The 12536-nt window shown below is 36.9% G+C and overlaps 1 protein-coding gene across 1 annotated transcript; it reads left to right on the top strand.

Annotated features, from left to right (window-relative positions):
• The first annotated feature begins 500 nt into the window (after positions 1-500).
• LOC114460161 (trace amine-associated receptor 6-like) lies at positions 501-1650 on the top strand. The gene is made up of 2 exons (XM_028442202.1): positions 501-718; positions 840-1650. The coding sequence occupies exons 1-2, from the start codon at positions 546-548 to the stop codon at positions 1648-1650; spliced, it is 984 nt and encodes a 327-aa protein (XP_028298003.1). The 5' UTR covers positions 501-545.
• The last annotated feature ends 10886 nt before the right edge of the window (positions 1651-12536 follow it).

The following is a 12536-nucleotide window of genomic DNA, read 5'->3' as shown; positions in this document are numbered from 1 at the left end:
TTTCTAATGTGTGTAAGTCCTCAAAAATGTGATAACGTTTTAGTAAGAAGAATATTAATAATAATAAAAACGAGGTGCATCACAATAGGGTCCTACGCACTGTTGTGCTCGGGCCCTAATTATTGATTCCAGTAAAATGGTTTAAAATTAATGTGAAAATAAATATAATCCGAATAAATAGAGAATGAGTCAGCAAGTGCTTTGCTGATTTTTCTATTATGTTTACAGTAGTCTTATGAAAGGATTATTAATATAATGTATGAGAATAAGAATCAGATCTCAGCAGTGAGTGTTTTCAATAAATGCTGAGTATGGAGTTTACTAAGCTGATAGGATTCAGTACAAAAGGAAAAAGGTCAGAATTGTTTAGTGTTGCATCATGTAGGAGCAGAATAATAATGTGTCAATCAGACGGTGTCTGAGGGAGGTCCAGTCCTCAGGTCCAGCCTCCACATCCCTGTGTTGGAGCAGGAATAATACATCAGTTGTTCATCAGAGAGGCTGAGGCAGAACGATGCAGAGCTCATCATCTTCTTCTCCTCACTATGAGCACACCTGATGAAGCTGAGCTCTGCTATCCACACCTGGGAAACTCTTCATGCAGGAGGATCGTGCGTTCTCACTCAGTGTCTGTGCTCCTTCACATCATCCTGTCCTCCATCTCTGTGCTCACTGTGACTCTCAACCTGCTGGTCATCATCTCCATCTCACACTTCAGGTATTGACATGTTCTGTTGTTTTATGACTTGTTATGTTGTTAGACTCCTGATGTTTTCTGCTTTGATGATAATTGTTGTATCATATAATGATATCAGTGTGTTTCTCTCTATCTCCTCCAGGAAGCTGCACACTCCCACCAACTTCCTCCTCCTCTCTCTGGCTGTGTCAGATTTCTCTGTTGGGTTTGTCTGGGTTTTTATGATATTTCTTATTGATGGATGCTGGTTTTTAGGTGCAGACTGGTGTGTTTTTAATACTGTTTTAAGTTATGTTGTACCCTCTGCTTCAATAGGAACTGTTGTGTTGATATCAGTTGATCGTTATGTGGCTGTTTGTGATCCAATGCACTATCAAACTAAAGTCACTAAAAACAGAGCAAATATATGTATTGTCCTATGTTGGTCTGGTTCTACTGTCTTTCATACTGTGATGCTCAAAGATAACATTGAACATCCAGGTGGGTTTGATTCCTGTGCTGGAGAATGTACAGTTTATTTACCTCCTTTTGCTGGAGTTATTGATCTAATTTTCTCTTTCATCATTCCAGTCAGCATCATAGTGGTCCTGTATGTGAGAGTGTTTATGGTGGCTGTGTCTCAGGCCCAGGCCATGCGCTCTCATGTTACAGTGGTGACACTTCAGAGTTCACTGAAGGTTAACAGGTCAGAGCTGAAAGCTGCTAGAGCTCTGGGTGTAGTGGTTGTTGTGTTTCTAATGTGTTTAACTCCATTTTACATTGTTTTACTTACATCAGGGTTGGGAGTGAAAAGTTTTTCATCTTACATTTTTGTTGTAGGTCTGATTTTCTTCAACTCTCTGCTTAACCCTGTGATCTATGTGTTTCTGTATCCCTGGTTCAGGAAATGTGTGAAATGTGTTTTTTCTCTTCAGATTCTGAAGTCTGGCTCCAGTGAGGCCAACATACTGTAAACATACTGTAAAGAGGAAAAGTCAGTGACAATGTGCTGCTGGGATTTAATACAGTCACTGTAAAACTGTGTGATGTGTGATGAATGTTTTTAGAGTTCTGTTTACTTTAGCCATAAATGAAAAGAAAACACCTGCTGATGTGTTGTTTCTAGAAAATGATTTCACACATTGTATTTGATTTTATGAAGTCAAAACTGTTTATCATTATTAAAGTTAAAACCAACTTGGGAATCTTTTACAGTGGCATGATATTGTTTCAGAGGAAACTAATGTACATTAATCACACAAACATTCATGGTGAAGTTATTGATTTAATTTTCACTTTATTCATTCCAGTCAGCATCATAGTGGTCCTGTATGTGAGAGTGTTTATGGTGGCTGTGTCTCAGGCCCAGGCCATGCGCTCTCATGTTACAGTGGTGACACTTCAGAGTTCACTGAAGGTTAACAAGTCAGAGCTGAAAGCTGCTAGAGCTCTGGGTGTAGTGGTTGTTGTGTTTCTAATGTGTTTAACTATATTTTACTTTGTTTTACTTACAACAAGGTTTAAGGTTTACATTTTTGTTATCTGTCTGTTTTTCTTCAACTCTCTGCTTAACCCTGTGATCTATGTGTTTCTGTATCCCTGGTTCAGGAAATGTGTGAAATGTGTTTTTTTTCTCTTCAGATACTGAAGTCTGGCTCCAGTGAGGCCAACATACTGTAAATATTATAACAATTTGCTTATTTTGTTTATGTTTAGAAATTTGTCATGACTGTGAAAGCTGGTGGAGTGAACTAACCTGAAAAAAAATAACTTATTGATATTTTATGTAAAACTGATCTGAAGTACACTCAGAAGTTGCTGATGTGGAGACAAATGTGCATCAATCACATGGACAGAAAGTTGATTTCTGTAGAGTTCAACAAATGATAGAAATGATAAAACATACATGTTTCATATATGAATAAAGCACAAAGTGTTAAGTCAGTTAAAATTAGGCGGCAATTGCTTATTAGAAACAATGAAGTGAAGCAGTGGACTATCAAATATGATCAGATCACATTTTACCTGTTGTTTACAGTGTTACTTTTAAAGATTTATGAAATAAAAACTATAACTGTGAAATAAAAGTGACTCATGTCATCATTTTTGGGATAACACCACATCACACAGCTGTTCATTAATGTATTGACTTGCAGTGAAATGTACAGATGAACAGAATAACACAATATGAATAAACATTTTACAACAGTTTTATTTATCTCAGTATAAACCACCAGTAAAAACATTAGTTTTTTTGGTGGAAGGGGCTTTAAACTCAATAAAGTCTGTACAGTACAGACTATAAGATATAAAATAATTAATCCCACAATGAGGAACATTTATAATCATTGACAATGAAAAAAAAAAAGACACCTGTGTGCAGTTGGAAATATGATGTTGTGCAAAAAGGTGAAAAAGTGTAACTGACAATAAGAAGAAATAGAAAGAAAGGAAAACAATGCTTTGAAATAAATAATAATAATTCATAATTAAATATGTATGAACTCAGTTAGCCTTATTGAGTGTGTGAGTAGACAGCACACTGGTGTGTAGTATGTAGTGCAGGGCTATTCAACTACATCTTGCTGTGGGCCATAATGTTGGAAGGCTATGGTTTGTGGGCCAGACATTCATGGAACAGTTGCTCTTTTTTTGCCTTGTTTGCACATGCTGTCAATGGTCTTTTTTTTAAATCGCAAATAAATGAACTAGTGCAGTGCCCGTCGGAAGTATGCATTCACATAGTGGGAGGAGCTTAAGTAGAGTTGTCAATTATGGACAAATGAGTATGCATTTTGAAGGTTGGATGTACAAATAGGTGTACATACTCTGTACTCTGTAGTGTTATAAAGGGGTATATTTGCAGGTGCAAAGTAAAATAGTGTGTGTGAGATTTACCTGGTTTAATTCTATGGGACATGAACATGATAAATGTGTTTGTTTTTTTCACTAATTTTTATAATTTTTTTTTGTTTGGTGTACTTTTCTGTAATGTATGTTTTTTGGTGTCATGTGTATTTTTGTATCTGTCTTTTTGCACATTTTTTCTGTAATTATAGTTTTTTGTTGCCGTGTCGTGCCTGGTACATTTTTTGTATTTTTGTGTCTTTTTTGGTGTAGTTTTATGCATTTCTGTTGTCATTTTGTGTATAAATATCTATTTTTGTGTATTTTGAGTCATTTTCATATTTGTTGTTGTTTGATGTATTTTTCTGTAATGTATGTTTTTTTGCATCATTTTGTGTGTTTTTGGAGCCTTTTTGTATATTTTTGTGCATTTCTGTTCTTGTTTTGTGTACTTTTTGTATGAATATTGTTTAGTTTTTTTGTTTTCTTTTACTAATTTAGTATATTTTTATTATAAATACTATGTTTGTGTGTGTGTGTGTGTGTGGTGTATGTGCCTGTCTACCTCCATCTCCGTGCGTTATCTCTCACACACGCACGTCATGCATGTAATCCGTCACAGGTTGTTGAGAAATAAAAGAAAATAAAAAAATGAGACAAGGAAGTACCACAAAAAATAACCGTTTTGCAACACCAAAGTCGCAAGTTCAGCATGTATATCCTGGTGTAGTGCACGCACGCGCATCAGCCGTGTGTGTGTGTGTTTACATTGTAGCTGCTAGCATCTAAACACATAGAATAATGAAAGAAGAAACACTCACCCTTGCACAGAACAAACAATAATCATAGTGGAGCCGTGTTGTGGACCCTTCCGCTCACAAAAACATTACATTCCTTTGTCTGAAGAAGCAAAATGTTTGTGATATGGTTGGCTAACGGCCGTCAGCAAAGCCGCCGCCCACAGTCATGGAGACGGAAGAGGAAGTGACGTCCGTGACCCGCGATTTAAAGGAAGTTTGGAATCACGAGAATAATATTAAATCACCATGAAATATTAACTTAAATGACTTTTAGCGGTAGAAAAACGCTAATATTGAACTTTTTTTTTTCTTCTTTGAACCCAAACAAGCTGCGACACAGTGACGTTATAAACCCGGAACCAGAAGTAGCGCGCTCAATACCGCGCTCATTACTGAAATGGCCGTAATCTTAAAATAAACGTTTTGAACGTTTTGCAACACCAAATTACTCCAAAATAACGAATGTACATACTTGGGGTACTTGGAACAGGTTGACTAAGGGGGGATATTCGCTCCACACACACACGCGCTCACACACACAGACCTTTTTTATTTTATAGATAGATTAATTTATTTTTATTTATAATTGTGACCCTTATCAGCCCTCCCTAAGGAAGGGTAAGAAATACTTTATCTAAGGGAGGATATAAAAAGAGAAGGCAGTGTTACACATAGGTGAGGGGGAAGGGAACAGGGAAGAGGGATTAGGGTAGGAAAATTAAGTTGAGAGTGAAATGTGACGCTATAGTTGTGCATATTGTGTTTCTTGTGTTGTGTAATTGGTTCAGCCAGTCTGATGACAAGTGTTGAGAAATGTAAGGTGGTGACACAGCACCCAGCTTAGGAGTGAGTGGTTTTACCTCAAACAGGTATTTGGGACCAACACGTCTAAGATTAAACCCAGTACGAGTTTATCCCACAGCCCTAGGCCAGTGCTTGCATGACCAATGTTTTTGGAAGAACTGCTTCTGCGAACCCAGGCTCTGCCCCGGGCTCGAAGGTGCAGCCAGGCCAGCAGCAACAACGGGAGCCAAGCTCCAGGCCACCCCCCTCATGAGTGAGCAGCCCCTCCTGACGCCCTAGAGATCTTAGGTCCAGAAGCAGCCACTACCCCCACACACACACCGAGGAAGCCCCAAGGAGCCAAGGCTCAAGGACCATAGCATTAGAAATAGCCTAGCATTGGGCTAACATTAGCGTTAGCCTAGCATTAACGTTAGCCTAACAATAGCATCAACCTAGCATTAGCTTTAACCTATCAATAGCATTTACCTAGCATTAACATTAGCTAATAAGAACTTACCATTAGCATGAACCTATCATTAACATTAACAAGTGCAGTGGCCATAAGATGTATGTATATATTTAGCACTGTAATATAGGCTAGCATACATCTGCAGAGAGAGAGAGAGAGACAAAGTTAGAACTAAAAATGAACTTTCTCCTCTTGATTCTTGATTTTTATTTTCTTTATTTTGCCATTGAAAGAAGCCATTAAATCTAAAAATAACTTCACTAATTAATCAATTTTTATTTGTATAGCACCAATTAATAACACGTGTTATCGCACAAAACGCAGGTCAAAGACCTCACTGTTTGTTATCTAATTATTTCATGACTTTGATGCTTTAGACCCACATACATAAATACATTTAGTCATGTATTGTTAATTGTTAAAATATCAGATTTAATTAAAAGACTGTTATGTGAGGTGGAATTGCTAGCAAAAACATCCAACCATCCTCCTTTATCCGGGCTTGGGACTCTGAGAGAAGCTATGACATCCTCATCAGTAAAGGAACTTGCTTTATTTGTGAAAACTTGTGACATCGTCTACAATTTTCTTAACATTGAGTTAATCTGCAAAGCTGTATTTAAGAAATAATTTATGAACTGTGCCATTGCAGTCCAAACAAATCCATTGTTGCACACCCTTGAACCAAGCAGCAGCCATGTTGAAAGTCTCAGCTCTGTCTGTCCCTGAAACGCAGGGTTCCTTGCTTTTATAGATAGATGTAGCATTAGCATTTACCTAGCAAAGACATTAACGAAGCAATAACCTAGCATGAGCCTCGCAATTACCTTCTTTGGCGCCGCCCCTCTCCACCAAAGGAGATATACCTAACCAAAAAAATGTAATAGATCTGTTCATTGTCTTTAATGTATAACACAACATGTTACAAAATATAGATGTTTAAAAATGAGAATTCTTTTATTTCATTCATTTATTTCTGAAGTTTTGCTTGTTTTAAAATCTGAATTTTACCTTTTGGTGTATTTTAAAGAGTTGTACCTCAAATTATTATTGATGGATGAGAAAAAAGTCTGTCCGCATGTAAAAAAAATAAAAATCTGTGATAGATGATTGTTCATATCTACAGTGTTGTTCTCCTGAAGCTGTTTGATGTCAGACAGTCCACAGTTAGTGATTTGCATCATCAATGACGTCATTTCAAAATGGCACCGTACAGACTCAAAAATGGTAAACTTAAAAAAAGTTAATAAAACAAAAATGGTGCAAAATAATGTGTTTTGTTAGACATAGATCTCCGAAAAAGGACATTTCAAAGGTTTTAGGCCACATTTGTAAAAACAGTGGAGGATCCCTTTAAACATACAAACAAAAGTTCAGTGATTTCAGGGAAATACATGAAACAAAAATTAAAAAATAGTTCAGTGACAAGAAACTGAATTCTGGTCATCAACAGTCCAAATGACACAAACATTTAAATATAAAATATGTAGCAACTTCTGTATAAGTGTAGCAAAAGGTTGGCCATTCTTTCCATGTGTAAACTCTACAAACAGGTCTAAAATAGGAACAATTTCAACTTCAAGTTGAACAACATGTTAAACACGCATGTAAGTGTGGTACAACCAAGTGTGTTATCCTTTCATGATTTAAAGTAAAATCACAGTTACTCAATTGACAAAAGGTCATTTTTGAGGCTCAACACTCTAGGTCTTAACTTTCCATCTTCCAGGACCATCAAGACTTTTGGATGAAGTCACAAGTGTTGGTCAAGTCTTTAGGGTAACTCAGGTGCAGTGCATAAATTAGTCAGAAAAGCACGACATACCCTTCAGCCAGTGTGGGGAACTCCACATCTACTGTATGTTACCCTCAAGCACAACAGCAAAAAAAAATAAAAAACAGTAGCTGTTCATTTGCAACAATTTCATCTCCACTCAGTAAGATGGTGAAGAGACAAAATGAAAACCTAATTTAATCAGGAATGTGAGGAGAAATGAACTTTAAAGAGCAGAACCTTCTCCTTTTGAAAATAAACAGTGCAAATGAATCAACGAAACCATTAATACCTAAGAGTCTGAAAACTAATCAATGACTAGGCAATAATATCAAACATTTGAAACATTTAGAATTAAAATTAATCCCAACCATCCATCCATCCATTTTTATACCCGCTTATTCCCGTTTAACGGGGGTTTAATCCCAACCATTTATACTATTTTCCTTACTTATGGGTTTATGATGTAAATGTAAATTATTATTGACTGGTGACAGAGGGAAACCTAGAGCTGAGATGTATTTGTATTTACAACCAATGCATAAAAATATTCACTTCTAGGAAAACTTGAACATTTCCACAAATCATTTCTAAAAGGCTGCTATAAGGTGGAAGATTGAGAAGCAAGTGCTGGAGCGAGTGGGTCATGTGATGCAAATGGGAAATGATAGACTGATGAAAACAATGGTGTTAGGGTGGAATAATAAGTTGGAAGGATGTGAGAAGAAGAAGAAAACGATGCTGTATATGAAGAGAATGATGAATGAGGCGGGGTTTGACTGGACTGATGTGGAGAGGTTGTGTGGTCACAGGAAGAAATGGAAGGTATGGTGAGGGAGAGAATGGAGCATTTGTACAAATGGGAGTGTCAGAAAGGACCTGAGTATGTGTGGGTGACAGTGAACTTAGAATGAAAGGAATAAAAGGAGAGTGATTGACTTAGTGTGTAGGTATGAGGGGTGTGGGAAGGTCTGCTGGAGTAAGGCAGGTCTGACCAATCATCAGAAGAATATGCATTAAGTGGCTGAGGAGAGAGTGAGATATGAGTGTAGGATGTGTGGAATGAGTGTGGAAACAGAAGGTGAGAGAGTGATTCATGAACGGACATGTATGGGGGGTGAGAGGGTGGTGGATGGGAGGAGACAGTGTGGATCATTTATGGAAACTATGCGAGACATAGAAGAAGATGCAGAGTAAATGGCCTTTGAGTGGGGGGTGGAGTGGAGGTGGGTGAATGGGAGGATGGGGGTGTAGAGGCCAAAGCGTTGGTGGAATGAGAGCGAGAGGAAGGACTTCCGTGTGCCCGGGGTGCCAGAGGGAATTGTTGGTTACCAACATGGAGAGGCACCAGAGGAGCTGCATGGTGTGGGACCCTGGGGGGGGGGAAAGCCCCTGACGGGGACCGACGGCCCAAAATCAAAACGAAAATGGAATGGAGGAATGTAAGAAGTAAATAAAATCAGGCTTTCCACACAAGAAAACATTAATCTGGTGTTAATATGAGGGGAAAACAGAGATTTTAACTGTGGCTCAGACAGAAAAATGTGTCCAATCCTCACCCTGCAGTAATCTGATCAATAATCTGATCAAATCAACCTGTTACATTGTTTATCAACAAAGGCCTTTCAAATTAAAAGTACACTTTATCATTTTCACTGATTTCAATGACATTTACAAGTGGTGGGAAAACTCCATGTTCAGTGATTTCCAGACATCCCCAAAAATAATGACATCATGGCCCCGCCTCCTTTGCTTCAGACCTCTTTCATTCACAGATTATGTACTTTTGGTTGATTTACGTACGGTGGACGTGTCAGGAACCTGGACCAGAGAATACGTGCATCACTGCATACGCCTAAAAAAGTGCTTAAGGAGAATAGTAATAATCAAATAATAAGAATCCTTTTGTGTCATTATTTGCATGTTTGGTATTGAAGTCATCCAAAAGTAATCACTTACTCTATCACATAATATAGTGATTAAGTAAGTTATTGATTCCATTTTTAACAGATAACTTGTAATTGTACTGATTTTATTTTTTAAAGTAACTCTGCTAATCCAGTGTATCATTGAATGAAGTGGTTCCAAACGTTTTCTGCTGAACTACACTTTGAAAAATTAAAAACTCCCAGGTCCCCTCATAGCAACAAAATGTGAAAAAGTGTAACCTTTTTTGCAAAAAAATGAAAAACCACAAACAAAAAATTGTAATATTCTTCAAACCTCAGAAACAATTTATTACAATTTGTAATCACATATTTCATATCAGTAATACAGCTTTCTATTAATAAAGTGCTTATTGTTTATGATTCATTGAATTGATTTGATGAGTACAGTGTCTGTCAGAAGTATGTATTCATGTGGGAGTTTAAGTAGAGTTGTCAATTATGGCCAAATGAATATGTGTTTGAAGGTTGGATTTACAAAAAATGTGTACATATTCTGTAGTGTTAAGAAGGGGAATATTTGTGGGTACAAAGTAAAATAGCGTGTGTGATTTCACTGGTTTAATCCCATGGGACATGTGCTTGATGAATTGATAAATAAAGACATAAATTCATACAAATAATTTTTATTTGGCATTTCTTAGTGCAGGGATGATTAGTGTGTGTGTGTGTGTGTGTGTGTGTGTGTGTGTGTGTGTGTGTGTGTGTGTGTGTGTGTGTGTGTGTGTGTGTGTGTGTGTGTGTGTGTGTGTGTCAAAGCTAATGATGAATGGCTCCTTTTCTTGGGAAAATCCTTTTTAGAATTTATTCTTCCTTTCACTAATTTCCCATGACAAGTTCAGTGTGACAATCTGAGAGACAATCTCAGTCAATAACTTGAGTAAGTAATAGTGTCTGATGCAGTAATGTCAATACAAACATAATTTATTATCCAAAAACATGATTATAATAAAAGTCAATATGAAAAGAAATAAATTATTTTCCAAAAAAACATGATTATAATATACATTGCAATAAATAACAGTTAACCTAATGTAACTTTACATTAATAAACTGTTGTATTTTTATTATCACTCCTCAGTGGGAGCAGTCTCACACACACACGCATCAGAAAACACAGACTGTGACATCTACACTCTCACACCAGAGACAAACTGCAGTGACGTCATGAACCTGGAACAGGAAGTAGCACGCTCCATACCGCGCTCAATACCAAGAGGGAAAAATTTAAATAAACGTTTTGCAAAACCAAATTACTCCCAAATTACAGATGAACACACTTAGCGTGTGTACAAGCTTTGATAAAGTTTCAGGTTGAACAGACGCCACACACACACACACACACACACACACGCCGCACGCACGCACACACACACACACACACACACAGACAAAGAGACCATCTTTGATTTATTAGGTAGATGTTAACATCACTTATAAGAAAACTAGAACGGATGATCACGAGATCTTTAATGTTAAAAAAATTTAAATAAAACCATGATTTTTCATTTATGCTGCTTAGAGAAAAAAAAATGTAGGACATGACCAGTACACTAACTTCATCTATAGTTAATCACCTGCTTCATTTATTAAAAACAAGATGGTAAATCATATATAATACATAGATAAATGTATTATTTATTCAATATTAATTAATAAATAATCAGACAAATTGAGTTTTAATTCACATTCTATATATTTTTTGAAAGCATAATTAAGTAGAGATTCAAGGCTGATGGGCTGTTCCTATTAGAACATCATCAAGTGTGTGAGGGAACTTCCACTGACTTTTTCAGCCCTTCTTGTTCCTTTTCAGTAAGTTTCATCTCCACAGACGTATTGTAAGGAAATTACCCAGAGTTCATTGCATTGTGATGTATGTCAAGAATCTCCTGGTAAACCAGCTGGAGGCGTTTTAAAAGCCACGTGAAACGAGTGAATAAGTAACACAAACATTGTAACATAGTGAAACATTTGGACAAATACCATATAATTCATCTGTTGTTGCAGTTAAAGGTAAAATCACTTTTTGTGTCTTTGTTGCTCCTATGTTATACAGGATATTATATTGACAGTTTATATTGAGATATGTCTAAGTTTTTAGTGTTTTAAAAGAAACCAAGAAAGAACAGGTTTAAACTGTGTGTAAATCTATGTGTGTATGTTTATATTTGTGTAATTGTAGATACATTGTGTATAGTCTAAGTTGTTGTATTGTGCTTCACATGCTAATGTGACAGTGAGTGGCTTTGCTTTGTAGTTTGTTTCTTTTTTGATTTGTGTAAATTTGTTTATTATCTCTTAGTAACTTTTTACGACTCGACTAAAATGCAGTTTGGGAAAAAAAAAAATAAGAATGAGATTGTAAATGATTCCAATAGTATCAGTAGTGCACTGGCTCCATCATGTAGCCTATAGGGAGGTAAATACATTTATGACACTGTTTAATGCATAAAATAAACAGTAACTGAACAGTGAACCCTGAAGTTTTTTCCTCTGAGAACAAAACAAAACTAACAAAATGTATTTACTGGACACAGAAATAACACTTTTATTTCTAGTGCTTCAAGCCCTCACAGCCTCACACACACTATCACTTTCCAGGTGACATCAGACCAGCCCCCCAGGAATGGTCCCAGTCCTCCAGGTATGGTCCCAGTCCTCCAGGAATGGTCCCAGTCCTCCAGGAATGGTCCCAGCCCTCCAGGAATGGTCCCAGTCCTCCAGGAATGGTCCCAGTCCTCCAGATGAGCTACTCTGTGTCTGAGTTTAACTGACTGTGCTTTTAAAGCATCCTTGTTGTTCTGCTGGTTCTCCTTCACTGAGTTCTAATCACTGCTGGTCACATGGAAAGTTTACAATCTATTCACATGGTCCAACCTGTGGAACAGCACATCTATACTGTAGCTCTACCACCACCTCCTGGCTCTATATAGATACTACATTTACCTGCACTTATTACAAGATGTTTAACTGATAATATCATCTGCTTTGCTGAAATGATTGATTCTTAATATTTAATGGTTTCACAAACCAAAAGGTTGTTTTCTGCACTAATTTACTCTTAAACCAGCAGCTGTTTTCAGACAGAGAACCTGTAAATTAACATATTTAAGCATAAAACTAATAATCACTTCAAAGACTTCTGGCTGCCACACGCCTTCCGTACACAGTTAAAAGAGGACATATAGTAAATATGCTTTTTTGTCTCTCATACTTGAGATAAGCATTATTTTAG

The sequence above is a fragment of the Gouania willdenowi genome, unplaced genomic scaffold (genome assembly GCF_900634775.1).
Source record: "Gouania willdenowi unplaced genomic scaffold, fGouWil2.1 scaffold_412_arrow_ctg1, whole genome shotgun sequence".
Taxonomy (NCBI): Eukaryota; Metazoa; Chordata; class Actinopteri; order Blenniiformes; family Gobiesocidae; genus Gouania; species Gouania willdenowi.
This window is presented reverse-complemented; position numbering and strand designations above follow the sequence as displayed.